The sequence below is a fragment of the Nelusetta ayraudi genome, unplaced genomic scaffold (genome assembly GCF_046127955.1).
Source record: "Nelusetta ayraudi isolate G7.1 ecotype Tasmania unplaced genomic scaffold, CSIRO-AGI_Nayr_v1 ptg000052l, whole genome shotgun sequence".
Lineage (NCBI taxonomy): Eukaryota > Metazoa > Chordata > Actinopteri > Tetraodontiformes > Monacanthidae > Nelusetta > Nelusetta ayraudi.
In genome coordinates, this window is record NW_027466102.1 from 7,101,778 (window position 1) to 7,123,496 (window position 21,719).

General features: G+C 41.9%; 1 protein-coding gene across 2 annotated transcripts in view; it reads left to right on the top strand.

The window, feature by feature from the left end:
* Positions 1–16,819, top strand: part of scara5 (scavenger receptor class A, member 5 (putative)) — a 46,687-nt gene extending 29,868 nt beyond the window's left edge. Inside the window, exons 8-13 of one of the 2 annotated variants that reach the window (XM_076037686.1) lie at positions 114–282; positions 4,693–4,773; positions 7,153–7,260; positions 10,779–10,844; positions 12,871–13,059; positions 16,579–16,819. In XM_076037686.1, the coding sequence (XP_075893801.1) occupies positions 114–282; positions 4,693–4,773; positions 7,153–7,260; positions 10,779–10,844; positions 12,871–13,059; positions 16,579–16,712 (747 nt within the window). In that variant the 3' untranslated portion in view covers positions 16,713–16,819. The remainder of the gene's footprint in view (positions 1–113; positions 283–4,692; positions 4,774–7,152; positions 7,261–10,778; positions 10,845–12,870; positions 13,060–16,578) is intronic. The other variant, XM_076037685.1, reaches the window with a different exon arrangement.
* The last annotated feature ends 4,900 nt before the right edge of the window (positions 16,820–21,719 follow it).

The window sequence follows — 21,719 nt, forward strand, 5'->3', positions numbered from 1 at the left end:
GCTGATCTGTTGGCAAAAAAAAAGTTAGAACTGTTTGCGAATTTGCGCGTCAACCGTAGAGATGCTACCAGGAGGTCTCACGCTCTCTTTCCACGGTATGCTTTGCTGCTCAGATTCAGATCTCCAACATCACGGAGGACACCAGCAGTTTATGGGTGACCCACGTCCACACAGAAGCACAGCTGAGAAATGAGATGGAAATTCTCAACACAATTACCGAAGACCTCCGGCTGAAGGACTGGGAGCATTCCGTGGCCCTGAAGAACGTCACAATACTAGAAGGTCAGATCGAATGAATGGGTGTCCGCTTGTCCTGCTACCTTGAGAACCATCTTTCTGATTTTTAGTCACCTGACGTTAAAGACTCACTAATTGTAGCAGACCTATAACCGAATACCAGATTTGAGATGACACGGTAAGTCTAACTGTGTTATCCTGCTGATCACTAAGGCATTTTCGAGAACCAGTTGAACAGACGATGAAACGGCGGTAAGGCAGGCAGTACGAAACAGCGCCACCATCCATCTCCTCGTACACCATGTCGGACTACCTCGTTAAAAGGTTGAGCAGAAGTGTGGTAGTACCCAACAGTTGAAATGAGAGCACAGCGCCACCTAATGTTGCAGCGAAAGACATACTTGTATGTATCCAAACTTGGAGTGAGGAGAGTCCTCGCATGCGATCGACGATTGATGATTAATCTGAGAATGCAGTGTTCTAATTAAGCTGTGCATGTAAACCCAGTGAGAATGTGATTGTTGACTCTAATTGGCCCATTCATTTATCTTTTTGGTTTGCGTGTTAAACCACAGATCAGATCATAACCTCACAGTTGACTTTTGTAGCGCTGTCCACTCTGCAGAAGAAGAAACATTGCACTGCATTAGGTAACCTTTTGTTTGTCCCTGAAAACTATTACAGCAACATTACAGCAAGATTCGTAATGTAACTATTTAAGGTAAAAAAAAAAAAAAAAACTTTTTATAACCTCCTTATTTTTCAAAGAGTATTGTTCTTGCCAGATTTCATTTTTTTTTTTTTTTTTTTACCACTTCTGGCCTGCTGTTTTATGTCATTGGAGCAAAAAACATTTGTATAGAATTAAGAAGTATTTCTTGTGGTTTAAGCTGCTGAGTATTAAGATCACAATTCATTAAACAGCTATTCTTCACATGAGTGAATGCAGATTTCGTAACACTTAACAATGTTAAACAAAAAATCAGAAGCCTAATGCTTTTATAAGTGCACTCAGTATGACCATATATGTGCACATGTCCATAATGATAATACAATTAAAAAGTTTCCTGGACAAGAGATTGAAACCAGACTCAACCATGAAAAAAAAAATTAGCGTTTCGTACTAACAAAAGCTGGAATGCATAGAGCAATGCGAACATAGCGGGATAATAGTCACGATAATGATAATATGTATATAATAGATCCCCTTGAGTGCGACACTGATCGTTTACATTAGCTCGTCGGAGTGTTTGCAGTTAATGAAACTGGGCCCAGCACGATTTTTACACCGTGGGATTGCGAACTGCGGCTGCGAGTGTTCTTTCTCCAGCTCCGCTCGGGTCTGATTGGCCCTGTCGTTTTGCGACCCTCGATGCCAGGGCACGGAATGACTCTCCGCGCTCGTTAAGAATCAGAGGAGGAATGCCGTGATGTCATGGCGGCAGGGGACGCTGCCCCGGGAGATTGATGGGACCTCAAATTGAACGGGACCCCTGATCTCGCGCCTGCATCACACGTGCGGGTTTGACGTCTCTCCCGAAAAACCTGGAAACAATTGTGAGTTAAGTTCAACGCCAGGAATTAAAATCAGCTTTACATCTTATGAAGATTTGGTTTGCTTCCTTTTTTTTTTTAGGTCAGGTATGTCTTCCGAATACAGTAGAATATGTTTTTTTTTTTACATTTTCCACCTGTTTTTCTCTTTCTCTTTGAAAATGCATTAGATGCCCACCAATAATCTGTCGGGACGTTAACTTAAACTAGCATATTCATTTTTTTTTCTGCAAGTAAGCACAGCATAATCACGGCAGGATTATCAAACTTTCAAACTAAACGCAGAAGAATTTAATTGCACATTGCGCCAAAACCAATTTGGTCGTCATATTTGCAGTAACTTTTCCTTCAGAGCACCAATATGGAGTTGGGAATATGGCCAAAGACAGGTATGTACGTATGTCTCCTGTCATCAGTCACAGAAAATCTCAAAATGTAAGGACATTTAGCTTGTTAGCGTGTCAGCTTGTAGCTAGCTGCTACATCCTGTGCATCCAGTTTAAAGACAGTTAAATATCAAAGCCACAATCATCAATTCTTCAGTATAATGATATAACTGGTCCCATACATTTAGGACATTTATGCACAACATAGAAACCTGCCACTGGAGTTTTATACTATAAATAAAACAGTCTTAGGAAAGTTGATAATCCCTCTAGAAATATTTCGGCCATATTTAGACCTCCTCTGATCGTGTCAACTGCTTCTTGTCTGGATGTCGGAGGGAGGCTTTTAAACTGGAAACTTTTGTCCCAGGATTTGCTGCGTGTTTTTCATGCTGATCCTGTGGGACTGCTGAGCTTTGTTATTTTTAAAACTCCGAGCAGGCAGGACTGTGGAGTCTAAATACAAGTTATTAAGGGGACGACGTTTTGTCTGCACCGTCTGAGTGAAACGGTCAAGTCATGCTCTGCGCCTGAACCACATGGGCGAAAGTAAAAGAAAAAAAAAATAGAACCTCAACGCTCACCGTGACATCTGAGACAAAATATGAAATATTTCAGCAGGTTATGTTTTACATGTCCATCTGGGGAAAACCTAGAATAAAACCAGGTAAATGTATACTTGCATCTTTCATCACATTTCTATTATTACAGAGAGGTTCTGGACTGAATAAAGGAAAGAGAACCTTTGTTAAAACAAACGAGTGATTAGATCAAATCTAGCAATCACTGACTTTTTATTTGTCCCCAAGACTCAGTGAAAGCCTGTAAAACTAAGCTAAAAACATTATCTCAGAAGCTAAGTGCCTAGAAAAAAAACAAATAAGGTCAACTAAGGACAAATTCACTCTTTGAGTTTTTTTTTGTTTGTTTTTTAGCTCATTGCAAAACCTTTGCGAACTGCAACGTCTTCATTACACAAACCCAATTTTGTGGTTTTCCAGGCTCTGCTCCTCACACTGAACTTCAAGAGGCTCCTTCACTTGTGGGATTCACCGTAACTGAACCGAGAGAGAGAGAGAGAGAGAAGTGCCGCCCCGTACAACTCGGCACTTCGAGACTTTCTCAGTTTGCCTTACTTCTGTCCTCCCTCCCCTCCCTCCCTCTCTCCCCAAGACGAGAGTGAATCACGAGGGCGTGTGTGCACACCCCTTGACGTGACCTCCGTGGGTCTCTTCCGATCAGTGTGTGCATGTAACTAGTGCGAGACTTGAGGGAGGTATCCCAGAGCTAGCCGGCGCTCTTGAAAACATGCATATTGTTCGGGGTTCAGGACTCGGATGGATCAAAAGAGCAGGACAGCGCCAAACCATAGATTTCTAAACATTCCCGCGAGCTGTGTTGTGGTCCACCTTGGTGAACATGTGGTTCCCATTGTGACCAGGCCCACCTCTCTCTCTCTCTCTCTCTCTCTCTCTCTCTCTCCCTCTCTCTCTCTCACAATTTTTGGACTGAATCTTTTGACCAGTTGTAAGACACAGTTTAGCCCTCATTTTCGCAGCCACTCGTGTGTGTGTGTGTGTGTGTGTGTTTGTGTGTGTTGACTGATGTTCACAAAAGTAACAAATGAACATCCCGTGTTGTTTTCTGAAAGGGATTCTGGTCCCACACGTTCTATTTTTAAAGTGATGACCCGCATGATTGCTGTTTTCTTTCACCGTGTGAAGAGCTCTAATAGCGTGTTGCAGTCATAAAATGCACCCTGTGACTCAACTGTCTTTTAAAAGTTTTTTTTTTTCTCTCTGTTTTTAAAAACTAAACCCCTGTCTGGACTCCAATGTGACTCCTGACGAGGCTAGTCACAGCAGCAAATGCCACAGATGTTGTTTTAATCTGTTTTTTTGGGGGGGTTATTTTTTTATTTTCTCACACATATATGTGTATATATATATAGTTTCGGCGTCTGAGCGATCCGCGTCAAGCTGGACATGAAGTCTCTCAAAGAAACACAAGAGAATACGTTAATTTTCAAAATAAAATATCACGATTGACAAATGCGACCATGGCTTTAGAATACCTCAAGGTTTGAGGGTTTTTTTTTTGGAGAGTATCTGGACAGTATAAGTGTGTAATCATTTTGGAATGTTCCGATGAAAATAGAACTAGAATATTTCCACAAAGGAATTATTCTTGTCCTCTCCAATTTTTCATAGAGTATAAGAAACACAATAAATATCTTGTTAAGTTACATATAGAGCAGGGTGAAACATTTGCATTTAATCGCAAGTTAACTCAGGACACTGTGCGATTAATCGCGATTAAAAAAAATATGTACTGACAGTCCCAACATAAAATGTTGTTACAGAACTGCAAGGCAACTCTGTTCTGCTCTGGTTCTGTTTCTGGTGTTTCAAACATTTCAAATGGCAACTGTTGATGCTAGACTTTGTATCTCTTGTCTTTTGCACAAATTGTCTTTACGCAAAGTTTGTGCCCAATGTTTTCTTTACATTTGCAGGTCCTCCGGGGCCAAAGGGAGACAAGGGGGACACTGGACCACTAGGGGGTCCGGGAGTTCCGGGACTTCCCGGCCTAAGAGGTGAGCATGTGATTTGCTACTGCAAATAAGTTGAAAGGTGTTTGTTTATAACTGTTTTTTTTTAATCAATAGATGTATGGTTGGAATATTATAGATCGCCTCCTGCTCGTTTTTGTTTCTGTTCAATTCCAAGAACAGGCTTCATAAAATGTTGCAGCACAAGGATGAAGTTTGGCGTCTCAGTACGCACGAGGTTGTCAGTTTGAGTGACATCACTGGTGCACATGTGGCTGCACTTTGGCGAGTGTCACCGTGTCTGCTATTGCAATCACATGCGCCGCACTGAGCATCGAGAATGAGTGTCGTATAAATCCACTTATGAAAACAAAAGGCCCCTGACTTTGGGTTTATTTTCAGAGAGCGTGCTTGCCGGCTCGGCGGGATGGATCATCTATCTTTGTATGGCAGGTGAAACCGCCCAAGCCCCATCGTGAACCCAAACTTTGGCACCGCGGGGCCACTGCAACGTCAGTTAGAACGAATAAAAAAGCAGAATCCATCCGGACGTTTCATCGCCATTTACAGCCTGGTTTGCTTGTTCCTTGTCATCACCCGTTCAATAATCCAAGAGGGATGAGCTGCAGCTCTCAAGTGGCCTATTTGCAAAGCTTATCTACCAGATGAGAAGTGAATAAGGAATATACGACGAAAACGAAAAACGCTGGAGAAAAGGAGCAAGGGAAGGGGGAAAAAAGGTTCCCATAAAAACAAAACAAAAAAAAATCAAACCCTGAATGGAAACCCCCTAACTCCCCAAACAAGAGCAGAGCGTGGCATAACCTTTTAAAGTCGTAAGATGAAGTGACACTGGAGATTTTTATTTTTTTTTACTTTACTTTTTCAATTAAATTCAGGAGTGTTTTCTCACAATGTCGCGCTGCTTTAGCTTTTCTCTCAGTGCCGCAGGGGTGAGAAAAGTCAATCCATTACTTTTTGTGCTTTGCTCTACCTTGCAGAAAATGTATGTTACACCAAATGTTGTACCTTTGAAGGTAGCGCACAGTTTTCTAAAGAAGAAAAGGTGTTCAAGTTTTGCAGGAATAATCAGCGAAGCTCATGGACAGTAATAATTTGGCACCAAAAAGTCAGTGTGATCTCACAGAACGTGTTTAGAGTCATAATTGAGCAATTTTGAAAGTTTTCTTTGTAAAATCCAACTGTATGCAATGATGAAGTGATTGTGTTTTTCGCTTCACGGTGACATCATAATGTTTCCTGGCCTTTATTCAACTTGCTAACTCAGAAACAGCCGAGAGCTGTCAAGGTTTGTGCCAGTTCATTTCGGGTTCTGTTCCACTCGTTGCAGTTTAGCTTTCTCGCAACCCACCCTTCATGTATTTTGACGGTCCACGTTTGCACCATTGCTTGCACCTGTGTTTACACAGTTCGTGCAGCGCTAGCTGCTCTGACGAAGGTCTGTCAGGCAAAGGCAGGCAGAAGTTGGAGCTAAAAATATTCCAGCAAAATCGAGAGGCAAACAAGTGAAAATCAACGTAAGCACAAATAGTTCAACCAAACACTTGCACCAGAGGAAAAAAAATAGTAAAATGGAGTGTTAACGTGCTAATAGCTGAAGCTGTAGCTAGCACCAGAGCAACACCATATTTCTCACTAATCAGATACTGAACTTGAAACTCTGCCAACTGTAAATTTCTCATTACTAATAACGCACTCTGGTTCTTCTCAACGCATTGCGGTAGAGGTTGTGTTCAATGGTGTATAAAATAATATATTTGTCAAAACGTCGTCTTTTCCTCCTCTACCGGCTCCCCTTTCAAACTCGCACTGTTCACTCACCAAGAGGCTTGTTTTCTTCAGTTATACCCGTTTCGCCAAAGCCAAGAGAATCTGTCAACGCCTTCACGCTCTAAACGTCTTTCTTGACTCCCTGGCCGATCCATTTGGCCCGTTCTGAAACTCACTGACGAAAACTGGTGCACTTCTTCTCAAAGTGCCACAAGTGCTGCGTTTTCCCAGCAGTGTTTTTCAAGGATGTTATCGACCAGCTCACACCAGACAGAGAGAGCATGACGTCTTTCAACATCAGCTTGTTTTGGGCGCCTTGCTCTAATGCAAGCAGCCTCACTCCGTCTCATACCCTGTACAGAGCAGTAATCGGAGCATGTCAGAATACAACGGGTGTGCCTGCATTAGCGGTGCAATTAGTCCTTTATTGCTACGTTGGTTTTGAATCGACATGCTTACTGTAAGCAAAGCCCTTTTTTTTTTTTTTTTGCAGAAGTTAGGATTTGCAGAATGTCACCATTACGATGTTTTTCTCCCATCCAACTTTAGGAATTTAAGCTGTGGTAAGTGGTGGAGGAATTAAATGCAGATTTTCGCCATTATCAAATTTTGTCTGTGTGTGTTGTCTTTCAGGGTTCTCTGGAGAAAAAGGCATCCAGGGCCCTCAGGGAATCCAAGGGCCTGCTGGGGACATGGGCTTCCAGGGAGAAAAAGGCGATATTGGACCTTCTGGTCCCCGAGGTATGCCCTCTATTTAGGACTCAAGACCATAAGACTCAGTTAAAAGGTTAAAATCCCAAAGATTGCCACATCACAATCATGTAAAAATTGCCCTCCACGATTGACCTGTCCCCTGAGGAAGCGGTGAGAAGCATCGGTGAATAGCAGCGGTGCCACAATCTTATATCATTGGATGATCTAACCCCGCTAAGTCCAACCCTGAATACTCAGTGCCAAGCAGGAGGGCAATGGATACCATTTTTATAGTCTTTGGTATGACCAGGCTGGGGATCAAACCCACAACCTCCAAGTCTCAGGGTGGACATTCCCCCACTAGACCACTGAGCTAGTAATACCTGGGATAGTTTGCACATTTCCAGAGGAGGGATAGCGAATATACTGGCAGAAGGATGCTGAGGTTGGAACTAACTGGCGGAAGACCAATGAGGTGAATATCCGCTTATGTTCTTTCTATTCTGGTTTGACCTCAAGTCGCTGTGAAATGTTCTCTGGCTAGCCGAGCAGTGGCTCAGGGCACTTAAGTCGCCTCTGTAGTCTTCAGCATAAATCTCCTCTTGGCTCGCCATCCTTCCCTACAGACACGTTCCCTCTCCCTCGTCTGTACACGTCCAAACCTTCTCAGTGCGACCTCTCTGGCTTTACCTCCAAAACATCTAATGTACCTTGTCTCTTTGACATACTAATTCCTGATCCTGTCTGTCCCGGTCAAATCCCAAAGACGACGTCGGGATGTTGATGTTTATCATCATCATCATCAACATCATCATCTGACAGTAACAAGGAGTCAGGATGGTTCAGAATCATGAGAACGACCAAAAATCACAAGGCACAGCTGCTCTGTTACATTTCAGTGTTGTACATGTGGGTGGCTGTGTGCTCGGCCAACAGCTGTTGCTGATCAGAGTCTCGCTTGGCTGAAATGTCCAGTGTTTGAATCCCACAGTCTTTGTTTTGGCCAGTAGCTATTAAAAACTTGGACGGGGTAGAGAGCTTGTGTTCCATGGCTGAACGCTCATTGAATCTGACCCTTCTTCAGTTTTAGTGTTAGGAGTCAGATATAAGCTGCCGAGTTGTGGTATCGGCCTTGACGTGTTTGTAGGTGGACAGGTTCTAAACATACAAACGTTGCTAAACATGCTTAAAAAGACAAAATTGGACTTGAATGAGTTTTGAAATGACTTTTATGTTGGCACTGGACATCAATTGGAATTGCACTTATTGTAAATCTGAAAAGGAGGGTCTTCCATTTGCAGCAAAGTCATCTGTTGTAAATGTTGTGACTTTGTATCGGGTCACACAAAATTAGTTTTGTTTTTTCATTTCTTTCCATGCAGACGGAAATGAAATGAAACTCAGTTAATGTGGTTGGAGGATGTCATTATGAATCCCAAACACCGTACCTTAAAACACAATTTAGCGAAGTTAGTGAGAAAGAAGCCGTTCACTTTCCAACATTCCAAGTGACATGTGTCAAACATCCAGCGTTGCTTCTCAAAGTGAAGGAGCCCAGAACAGCCACATTTCCAGTGCTCCTCCACAGCTCTTGCGCAACGTTATTTTTCTCCTAGAAAGATCACAAAACCACAACCCCACATAACGTGGAATCCTGCTGTTGATTTATCGTTAGGGGAAACTAAAACTCACAACATGTGTCTTGAGGCCCGCCGCGGTCTAGGAATCTTCTTCCTGCGATGAAAATGGAATAATGCTGGAGAAATTGTGGTCACGCCGTAAATTGACTGTGAAGCACTGTTAATCTTTGGTTGCATAACTTTTACAATGTGAGAAGAATGGAAGAGACAGTGCTTGAGTCGAGGATGGGCGAAGGGGAATGGCAACATCCCCTAGAATAAAAAAAAAAAAAATGGAAAAATCATCCCACTTGTAACACTGACACCTGACAACTCTGCAGTTCAGAGTCTTGCTCAAGGACACTTCGACTTGCTGACTTGTGGGAGTCGGAGATCAAGTAAGACCCTCTGATAAACTGAGTCCAGTGACCCCCACATATTTAAATGGGACATTGTCATGTGGAGTGTATCTGTATCAAAACTGTGATCTAAAAGTGCTCAAGTTGAGTGCACTGTTTGACAAGTAAAGAAAGCTTAAGTTAAGTTAAGTAAAGTCAAGATATGCTTTTTACATTAAGCTAAGGTAAGTTATGTCTAGTTATGTTAAGATAAGTTGAGTTTAGTTAGGTTATGTAGAGTCAGGCTATGTTAAGTTAAGACAAGTTGTGTTAAATTGAAATATGTTACGTTACGCTGCGTCATGTTACGTTACGTTTGGATTGGTTTGGTTTAGTTTAATCAATCATACAATCAGATACACAAAAAAAACCACAGCCACAGCGAACACAACTCATACAGTCAAGGCGACATCAAGGCATGTCAATAAACTTATCACAGAAGATGTAAAGCCATTAAGCGATCGCTGTTCAGCTGTACAATAAATAAATCATCCACTATTTAAAAAGCTTTGACAAGTTATTCAAAACACACTCAATACAAATATTGTTGTAAGGGGGGCGGGGGGGGAACGCGTCCAAAGAAATCCAAGTATTTTCGTAGATGCTCGGCTGTCTTCACATGGGCAGTTTTCAACAATGTCTGTTTGCACTTCGGCCCATCTGGGTTCTAGTGAAGGAGTGACAAAACCATTGAAGGGTATAAAGTCGGTGGACTTTCAGCATGAACGGGCCCCAGTGAAAAGGCAGCCACTCAGCTGTAGAGGAAGGAGGAATTCTGGTGGGGTTGTTAAAATGGCACTGTGGAGGCTTCATGCCGTTCTTTCTCACTGAATGGCCAGTTTGCCGTGAGTTTAGGAGGTGTTACACGGCTGTAAAGCGCCATTAAGTTAAGCTGACAATGAACATGGCTTCTTTAAAAGTGTCATGACGAAAACTGGTAGCCTAATAGAAGAGTTATGTTGGACATATCAGCAAGTAATGTTCTAACTACTGCAGTGCCAGTATAAGTATATATTTTGATAGTTGCAATCATAACAATCTATCACACACACACACACACACACACACACGCACACACACACAGGATAATAGAAGTATAATAAAACCAATCAACAGCCAGTTCTTGAACCGACTTGTCTGATTCACAAAATGATAATAAAACACACTTAACTTGATCGCTTTATGATGAAAATGATCAATAACAATTCAAACAACCTGGAAAACTTTGCAATTCTTAAATTGAGGCTGTTACTACACGAGTGCAACTGAAAATACACCACTTCCAATTTATTTTTGTTACCTTTAAATGTATTTTATTATAGACTGAGAGATTCTGAGGATCCCACACCAACTATAAACCTCAGGGTGCTGCTCCAGGTGAAGCTAATAACTATTATGTGTCGTGTCTTTTAACTCTGCGCTGTGTGCTCTTACTGTAGACTTTCCTTGATTGCTCACTGCTCTCAGTCTGGAATTGGCTAAAAACGACAACAAGAAAATGCTGTATCCAAACTTTGTGCCTTCATGTTATATTTTTGTTTCCTTGAAGGTTTTAAAGGAGATCGCGGGTATAAGGGGGAGAAGGGCGATCGAGGAGACCAAGGAGAGAAAACAGGTGAGGTCTCGTACGTGCTTAACTTGCTCCTGCTCTTTAGATTAACTTGACTCTTTCTTGTAAGAACTGTATAATTTATATATTTTTTTGTATCGTTTTTAGTGCAATAGTAAAACCATCAAGTGGATCTGTAATCCCCTCATGTAAAACAACAGTTCTTCTTGGCTGCACACTGGTAGCATATGCATATTGAAGCCCATTATATTGCGGCCCATTTACTCAGGTAGAAAAAATTTTATTAGCTGCTGATTTTATTAACTTCCCCTTCAGTTCCGAGCAGCGACGTGGTTCTCTCGGGCTTTCAGCATGGAATTGCGCAGCCTGGTCGGACATCAAAAACATCGAGAGAAAAAAAAAAAAGTACAAAAAAACTCTCGTGGGAACGCTTAAGTCCATTTGAGGTTCGCTGAAATGTGACAGAAGCAGCAGTCTGGCTTTAAGTTGTACGGAGAGAAAAGAAATAACACTGTTGACTTCCAACCTCTCCGCATGCCCGGAACACGTCACTTTCAAGTCGACGGTGGTGGGGGTTTTTTGGGGTTATTATTTTTTTTTTTTTTTGCATCATCCGTTGGGTTGTCAGAGATCAGTCATTTTCTCGCGTCATTTACCGGAACGCGGCGGGTATATGGTTTCACAGAGAGGAGGAGGAGCAGCTGGGACCACACGCTGTGCGCTGTCAGAAATATCAAAAGTCACGTTTTCTGTCACAAACCAGATGTTTTTTTGGGTTGTTTTTTTTTCTTGGTCTCGAGCTGTCACTCGATGCTCGACTTGGATCTTTTCACGCTTCAAAGCGTCCCCGGTGCAGGTGCGCGCAATCAAGACGGACCCTCGTAGGGAACCCCGGGAAAGAAAAAAAAAAGAAGAAAAGAATTAAAAGCATGTGCCTTCTCACGTGTTGCGCGTTAGACACTGTAAACCTTAAGCACAGCGCGTTAACACGCAACAGGCGGAATCCAACAAGCCGGGATGTTGTCATCAGATAATGGATGCGGCCGACTTAACAAACACAATTAGTTCATGATGCAGCACGAGCAGTGTTACAGCTTCGGGCCTGATTTACTGCCTGTTGACGTGTGCACTCCATTTATCGCGATTGTCTTAAAGGCCAAGTGTGTAAAATTGGGCTTTATTTATGATTTTTATATTGGTAAACTCTTCAAACACTGCCCGTGGATGCATTAATTAAAGTGTATAATTGCAGTGCAGCAAAAATAGAATGGTTCTAATTCATATATAATAATAATAATACACATCGAGCAAGAAGGGTCTTGCTCCCAGTTAGCTGCCATCTTGCGGCCCTGAATACGAAACACGCTGTCAGCCGGTCTCCCTTAAATACACAGTGGACCTTTAATGACAGTGTAGACACAGGAGTGTCTGACAGGACGCGCAAAATATTGGGCAGGGGGGAGGCAAGTGGGTTGTTAGGCAGGCACACTGTGATTGCCCAAAGCTGAAGATAGCTATGTTGTTCAGCACCTTTGCAAAATTACACTGGCCACACAGCCGACGCTGACAGATTTATCCCTATGATGGTTGGATAGCGAAAGCATATATTTATATACATATATATATATATATATAAAAAACACTAACTTTTATATATTAGCGTTCAAATTAAGCAGCAGACATTGTGTGGACATCCATTAATCTTCCCGCTTCTGTCTTTTTTTTCCGAACTTATTCGAAAAAAAGAAGTCTGAATTTTTTTTCCGAAAATATAATAAGTAGGAAATAGAAGAAATTACTAAGGTTAGTTAACATAATCAATTTAAAAAAATAAAAAAAAACAATTGATGCTTTTCCCAGTGTGATATCAGTGCAAATTGTGAAAGCATCAGATGCAAGTGTAGACCTTCACCAATAAGCAAATGTTCATTGGTGAAGGTTATTGCCTGAGATTTGAGTACTTTCGTATAATAAAGAATCTAGTTTCTCACGTCAAAACACACTCACAATTTTGCTTTTGGGAAAAAAAAATATAGAATACATGTGTACTGTTGCTGTGTGTGCGTTGCAGTGGAGGAGACCTTGGTGCGGCTGGTGAACGGGTCAGGCCCTCACGAAGGGCGCGTGGAGGTTTTCCACGAGCGGCGCTGGGGGACGGTGTGCGACGACGTCTGGGACAAGAAGGACGGGGACGTGGTGTGCAGGATGCTGGGATACCGAGGTGCCGTCGAGGTCCACAAGACCGGACGCTTTGGCCAAGGTACGAGATGAATCCCTACCCACACCAGTACCAACTGGCTCTCACGATGGGCAGTTAGCTTTCATTCCAGCAACATGACAATAGGATGGTCCTTGCACATCAGTGCATGACCTCTGAAAGCTCTCCGAAAAGTCTGTTTGAGGAACAACATACAGTGAAACTGGTGAAATTTACCCCTCCCAAAGCTCAGATTCATGGGAAGGTTTTGTACTTACAGTTAGTCTAAGTGGGGTTTTTCTAGCTCTGCTGTTTTTGTGTTTTTTTAATTTCCTGCGGGATTAATATTAAGGTTTTGTGGGGAAAGTCGAGGGAGCCAAATGTCGTCAAGAGCGTCTCCGAGGTCATATCGATTTCTCCCCTTCTCTCTCCGTCCTGATTCATTCACATTGTCGCCCTGACATCATTCACAGTCTGTCCAGAAAGAGTTCTCTGCCAGCGCCTGGAAAACCGGGGGTAAACCCTCTCACTGTTCCAGGGAAAATATCTCCAGGCTGAAGTGTGAACTCAAACATAAAGTGGAATTCAGATACCGAATATCTTCTTGTTGTGACCGATGTTTTGCGATGTTACCTGGGAGGTGTAGGAAAATGCACATTGCCAAGGTATTAACTGAATTTCCTTTGGGAATAAATAAATCATCTATCTATATATCTATTGAAATTCTAGTTAGACTGACGCAAAAATTGCAGATAATCATCTTGTAGCGAACACGTTCAATTGTAAACTTCTTGTCGATTGGTTCTTATTTGTCACTGCCGAGGCAGAACTACGGGTGTATTCGACAATTCTCCACCAAGCCTGCTCACAATGTCGTAACTTGGACGATTTCTGTGCAACGCTTTAAATTAAATACACACTTTTAGCAGTTAGCAACGTTTTGTGGTTTGGTTTGTTTAGTGCGTCTATTTTTCCAGATTCATTCATACTTTGGATTAGGGAAAGGGTAAATATATTCTAATACATAAGTGACTGCGATTGGTGTGTATTTATGATGTTGGTGTCACAACGGTAACGAAAGAGTTTTGAACACATTTCCGAATGACGCGCGGATGACTTGAGAAACTTTGCGTGGACTTGTGAAGACGTTTAGAGCATCCAGGAAGTAACTACGAGCCGCAATTCCACTGCGGGTGAGAAGCGCCATCGTTCTGTATGAACCGGCGAGTCGTACAGAGCACCGTCTCGTTTCCAAAAAAAAATTCGGAGAGCACAATTTAACTAAAAAATGTTATCGCTTGTGTCTTCGGTTATACACAAACTCGTAGTAGCGCGACACGCGTCGAAGGAGATCGTGTCTTGAACGTTTTTGTTCCGGGGGCAGATGCTGGCGCGGGGGTGGCGCATGCGCATCGTCCAATTACACTTGGATGAAGGCGTATACATGGCAGAGAAATTCGAACTCCAATCGCATTATCCGGGTGTCTCAATCGGAGTTGAGTCAAACGTCGGCCCTAGTCGGACGAACGCGTTTACATTGCACGTGAGCTGTCCGGTCATAGTCGGACTGAGGCAGTGATTCGGTTTTCTCGAGTCTCATGTAGACGCAGTGACTGTTCCAAATGCGTTCCTTTGACGATACATGATTAAAAACCAGTCAATTGCATTATTATCTCCCCAACTGCGAGTCAAAGAACAGAGCCTGGCTGTCTGATCCATTAATCTCAGACAATCAGATCGGAGCCAAAGTCAATTAGTTCCAAAGGCTGGACTCTTGAACAAAGTCCAGCACCGTCCGATTCCGTGCAAAATGTCCTCGTTTTGACAGCAGCTTACTTAATCCTCTCTTTTCAACTATCTGCGATTGTTCCTTAGACATCCCACAAGTGTTTCCATTTAGTGAATACTTATTTGTGAGAGTGGACAGTAATTTTGCAAGAGAAAAAAACTCGACGCCCCCCTGCACAGAGAGTTATTAAAGAGTCCAGAGTAAACAGTTTAAGGGAACAGCTGCGTGCGACCCACAACAGCTGCGCCACATGTTCTGCTTGCCTGCGCTGTAAAATGTATGGGTGTGTTGTTGTTTTGTTGGTGTTCCTTTGAAGGTGTCGCATACGCTTAGTGGCCACTTTATCTTGGTTCGCCACTCCTGCTTAACTGTGCGTTGGCACAAAGGTTTAATCAGCCAATCTCATGGCACTTTGTCCAGGGTTTTCCTGCCTTTTGCCCGACGCTAGCAGGGAAAGGCTACAGCTACAAAGTATTCCAGGGTCATGATCACATAGGTATGAGATATTTTCCAATTCAGGCAACATATGTATATATCCCAACTATGTACATCAGTCTTGCTCCCAATTCAGCGGGACATAAAGTCTAAGGTAAAAAAATTGAGTTTGTTTTCTTTCTGAGTGCAAATTGAGCCTAAAAAGTTTAATTAAAGTTCTTTAATTCAGCTAATTTAGTGTGTTTCTGCCTTTAAGAAGATAATACATTTTATCTACCTTTTTATTGACATGGTTTATGTTCACTATATTGGTCATTTGCTTTTTCTGTCCTTACAATTTGTACAAAATGTAATGCTAGCAACAGTGAGTAACATAAAGCAGCTCAACCAGAAGTGACCAGTAGGGCCTCCTTGTTGACGCGCAATGTCTGAACCATTTGAACGTGTATTTTAGCTCGGCCTCAGTGGTCACGTCTCACATCGGAGTGCTCTTCCGCAGCCTAAAGCCTCCAGTGGTTGTGGTCGCGGCCCAAGTTTCTGTGGAAGCGAGGCTGCCAGAAGCATCCTTCTCCAGATGGTGTTGTGCATCAGGCCACCAGATGCAATCTCGTCAGACCAAACAGTCTTGATTGGGTTATTATACACTCGTCTGACAACGCTAATTTCTTTGCGACGCGATTCTTTTCCCCCCCTGTTTTATCAGTTGTTCTCGTATTGTTGAGCATTTCTTTCAAAACCACAAAGCTTGACGAAGACAAACTCTGGATTGAATTGTCCCTGGTGGGATGTTGGTACAGAAAGTGTAACATCTGTCCGTCACAGATGCCACATGACGAGTGACTGCTAAGTCATGTGACTCTTTGTAATTGATTTCCCAAAAGCCATCTATGCATCTATTTATCTATCTATGTAAATAGATCTATGTAGATAGATAGATAGATACATAGATATATGTACAGTATATCTATATCCATGTAAATGTTAATATACTGTATATGTGTATATATGAGAATATACATATAGCAAGGCTATGTTAAAAGCTACACATACAGCCCATAAACACTTACATTACGAGTGACTGCTAAGTCAGTTGACTCTTTCTAATTGATTTCTCAAAATCCAGATGAAGTACTTAGCTATCTATCATTATCTTATTTATCAATGCTTTTTTTTTACCCTTACTTAGATATGTAAATAGCTCGTATACTGTATATCATTTTCGTCTCTTTGCACTGTATATAATGTTGTACCATGCAAATTTCCCCAATGTGGGATAAATAAAACATTCTTCTTCTTCTTCTTCTTCTTCTTCTGTCTATCTATCGATCTCTCCATCCATCCATCTTCTCTGCGTGCAGGCACTGGCCTGATCTGGATGGATGATGTGGCGTGCACGGGCACTGAAGACACCATTCACCAGTGCAAGTTCCCCGGCTGGGCCAAGACCAACTGCGGCCACGTGGAGGACGCTGGCGTGACCTGCGCCGTGTGAACTTTACGGCCCTCGTGCTCCCGCACGGCCGCGCGCTTCCCGAACGGTGAACCTGTTGAGGAGGCGCGAGGGGCGTTTAAATCCCGTCGTTGAGGGGAACGTCGCGCCGGTGTCGTGTCGTTGTTGTTGTTGTTGTCGTCGTCGTTGTTGTTGTTGTTGTTGTGGGGTGTTTTTTTTACGAGCAAAAAAAAAAAGGGAATTCCTCGGCAAACCTCAAAGGGTAAAACTGCAGTGGAGTGTCGGGGAGGAAACGCATCGAGGAAAAAAAAACTCCATCGTCGCGCAGCTTTGGATTTTCGCAGACGAGGGAAAGGATGCAAAGACTCTGACGAGCCCGTCCTTGATCGTCCTCAACATGTCGTCCACGTCTCACCTGTGAAAACCGTTGAGACTCCGAGACGCAAAGTCACATTTTTAACCGAGATTTTATACTCCGACTCAATGCACAAAGCCTGTTTGATTACGTGATTTGATTTGTGTTGAGTCCCTCGGCAAAACGCACATTCACCAGCATGAAGACGCCCTTTGTCTGCAACCACAATGGAAAAGATGCTCAGATTTAATCTTTTGTGATTTCTCTTTCAGCTGTGATGAGCGCGTACACAGAGATTTACTTCGCTGTCCGCCCTGTGCACCACGAGTGATTAACTGAAAGCAAATTATTATACACAACGCAAAACAACATACAGAACATTGTATTTTTTGTAAATAATCCTATATATCAGACGTTACTTGATAAAGCACATTTAGAAAATAGAAGCAATGAATAGAACACTTTTATGGACGCCGGTCATGCAAGACAATGTACTGCAGGGTCTTTCTGTCAAACACACACAGACAACAAGCAGAACTGAACATTTTCTGCCAAGGTTTCTTCCACAATCACTGATGCTCCTCAAGTGTCTCCCTCATCATTTTTTTTTGACCCAACAGGAAATGAGGGGACACCATTTATTCCCCTACAAATTCCTGATTATTATTTATATACTCCACACCCCCAAAGAAAAACAATGAATTCCCGTGAGGTCCACTGTCTTACTGTGAGGACTATGAGGTTACGGTCATGCGAAGGTCAATTTTGGATCTGAATTTTTTTTTTTTGAAGTCAGAGCAGCCACAAATTGCCTTTTCTACCTCACGTTCTGTGCCTTTGTCTCTATGACATGTTTCCCCTTTAAACGTCAATCTGCAATAGAAGAACTTACACGAAAAAGAGAGAGGACTCAATGGGTGACTGTGTCTTGTATGACTGAACTCTGGTTATGTGATGTCTGCCTTCGTAGAAACTACAAAGTTTGTCCATCTGTTTTAGAAATCTGCACTTTTATACGTTGTTAGATAACAAGTACGAGTGAACACATCTCACACTTCAGCGACAAAGGCTTTCCGGAAAGCTAGATTGCAATGTTTTTCGCGCACATCTATAATGCTAGTCACAACTTTGCTAACCGCTAACCTCCGCAGAGCAACAACAGAAATATATTTCTAACAGAAGCACTGCAGCATGTGCCTTACTGATGTTTACAGTGCATTCAGTGTGTACGACAATACAAAGTAGAATGTCTTTGCCGTCGGCATTGATGCAATCAGTACTGTTCTTTTTCCTTGACTGTTTTAAAGTGGGCCAGTTGCAGCTGTTTTCCTCACAAAATTTGATTTTGGATTGAGAGATAGCCTGGGCTCTGGACGGCTCTAATCTTTTAATGGTGCCAAAAACACACTGGGAAGGAGTTGGAACCAAGTGGGAGGGCAGCAGGCAAAAACAAGTTCCCCTTAAATGTAATCTGGCAAAGGAAATTTGGTCAAAGAATAATCCAACCAGTCAGGCTAATAAAAAAAAAAAATGTTTTAATCTGAAATTTTCCACAGAAACAGTGAAACAATAAACAGAGGCACAGTAGGTCAACGGCCTGGACAAACTGATATCAATACACAGGGAACATGTTGAGTTCATTAAAAAAATAGGGACATTTTACAACCAGGCAAACACATTTTGGTATATATGTGCATCTGATAAGGTCTGTTTAATTGAAACACTATACATGGTGAAGTGTACATGCTAGGAATGTGTGGTTTCCAAAGAGGTCACCTTCTCAAGAGACTTAAGACACCTCTCAGCTTTGGCCCTATGCCTTCTAACATTGCAGGAAAAGATAACACTTTGCATATCTTATCTTTTTATCTTGTCATTTGTCATTTTCCTCTTTAAAATGAAAAAGCAAAAAAAAAAAGTTTTTTTTAAGAAGAAACAGCGACATCAAGTGGTTATATTTTAGATTGCCGTGTCTCACTCTCCCTCCGCCTCCAGGGCTTGCCAGTGAACTGCAGTGGCCTGTGCACTCAAAACTGGGTACCTCGTTCACCTTCTTATTCATTGGTGTATTCAAAGACGCAAGTAGTCACCCTAAATATGAAACACGCTTAAATATAATACAGTTTTATTAATGTATTTGAGGGAAGTATATAAGCTTTTACCAATATAAAATTCATAAATCAAGCCAAATAATATTACACACCGGACCTTATTTCAGTGAGCCTAAATACGCTCAGGAATCTGGCAGGACAGGTGTTGATTGGCTAGTATAGCGGGCGGAGGGAGGCAGTTTGAGCAGGAGAAGGTCTGGACAGACCAGGTTGTATTGCTGCGCTATCAGAGTAGCAGATAAGAGCAGTTGAGTCAAAGATCCATCACATGGGTTCCAAGTGAAGAATCTCCTCACTGCTACATGTTGTGTCTGTCAGATATCAGGAGGATGAAGCCGCCTTGATTGATTTCCTGGTGGCTAGATTACTTAGTCAGATGCACCTCTGACCTCGGCTCACCTCTGACCTGCCAGATGGGACGAATTGACTCGAACGCTTTGAAAGTGTAATGCTGCCCGGTACTGTTAACCTTTAAAGCGAGACCACATTGCAATCTAAGTGACCTAAACCATTTGCATTTTTTCCCCCTTGGTTGCACAAAGACTTTTCTATGCTCCTCTTCCATAATATCTCCAGTTGCAGAGAATTATAAATGTGCCTGCTTTGTGTTAGACGTTGGCGCTCGTAACACATTTAGAAGTAACGGAGGTCGTATCAAACATGCATACATGCACACATACATACAGAGGTAAGTGGGCCTGAATCAAACCAGCTTATGTTGAAGAAGCCTCGATGAATGATTATAAGAGGAACATTTTACCACAGTGTTCTGTCGGGTTTTTACCACTAAAATGTTGTATATGCATTCCTGGAAATAATAAAGCATTTGTCGGCTTTGAGAGAAGAGCATGCATGTTCCTGATATCACAGCAAGGTGAACCGAAAGCTACTCTTGACTTCACTTGAAGTATATTTAGCTGTACAGTAAAAAGATCTGAGATCTGAAAGCTTTTACATATTAGGTTAAAAAAAGAAATCATTTATTTCTAAATAAAAATTTACGTGGATATACTTTTTTTTTAAGATAATCTTTTTGATGCGAGGATTATTGGTCTCATATTTTCCCTATTTTCAGACATTGTTTACTTGGATTAATTATGTAAGTTACTTCAGACCTCCAGTGTGTGACTGCGTGACAGCCATGTGTTTACAGTCATCTGCAAAAACACAAAAATTTACTTTCCTGACAAAATCAGTATGTTTTTTTTTATTTTTTTTGACTTTCAAAGTTCTACAAAGGACATCAAAAGAGGCTGAAACCCTACGCTAGCGTTTGTCACCAACTTGGAAGAAGTATCAAAAAGGTTTGTTTTCCATAGTGTGTGTGTTAGTCTTCCAATTTCTGAATAGCTGAACAATGAAAAGGGATGCCCATTTGTTGGGAGTTACATGCCAGAGAGACAACGCTGTGGCTAAAAAAAAAATTTTGTACATTACGTGACGATCAACCAAAAAGAGGAAGAAATGCTGCTCTTGCGGTGGAAGAACGTTATATGACAGCAGGCCACGCACGTGCACACGCGGAAGAGAACAATTTATGAAAACATAAACAGAAAAGAAGTCGAGGGGGGAAAACAACAGGACTGACGGACTTTTGACAATGACATGGTTAAAAGGTCATTGACTGAAAATCAAACCTCTTCTTGCAAGTGAGAATGATCCGTGTACGCGATTTAACGGATCACATGAGGTCACATACTTGCTCTAATTGGATCATGGCAATAAACATCCCCTTCTTTTTTTTCTCTCTCTCTGGCTGTGTCTCTGACCAGAGATCATCGTGCCCTCATTCATTAAATCACACCACATCATGTTGCACTGCACCGGGGCCCACACTGATGAGCTCATTTTCCTTCTTTGAGGGGGAAAAAAGGGGGGGGAAAAAATTGAATCGCAACAGTCTCTCAGTCATCCATGTCCATTCATCACCGAGTCGCATTCCTGCTTTTCTTCCTCATAATGAAACCGTTATCCATTTACACAGTGAAGAGAGTCCGGCCCGGAACATCTGCAGTGTGCGAAGGGGATGAAACGAAAACGGGACCATGAGAGACGAGGCCGAGGTCAGCTTTGAGTGTCAAGAAATGATTTTTCAAACATGTCACAATAAAAAAAAAAAAAAAGAAGAAGAGACATATTATTTCGTTTTCACAACCAACATTGCATGTATGTTGGTGCTAATGTTAAATCACTGTAGCTTTTTTTTTATTTGCAAAAAAATACATGGAAATGTTTGTGTAATGTTCAATTATAAAACCACTAAAACTGTATAGTTGATCAAAATGGGGTTAAGACAATATATTGTACCATACAGTTGGCATTTCGGGAAAATATCAGGGATGAAAGCATCCTAAGAGAGAACAAAATTACATCACCAATCTGAGCATAGAATGATGTAGTTATCAAGTAATGATCTAAATAATCAATCAATATTCTAAAGGTTGGTGTGATAATATAATTCGTAGTTTATATTTGCAGTTGTGTTGATCTGTTTTTGTTCTATAAAATTTGTATATTCAAAGCTTGGCAATTCTCCAAATCACTTCAAGTTACATCCTGTGTGACTGTGTTGTGTTGTGACTG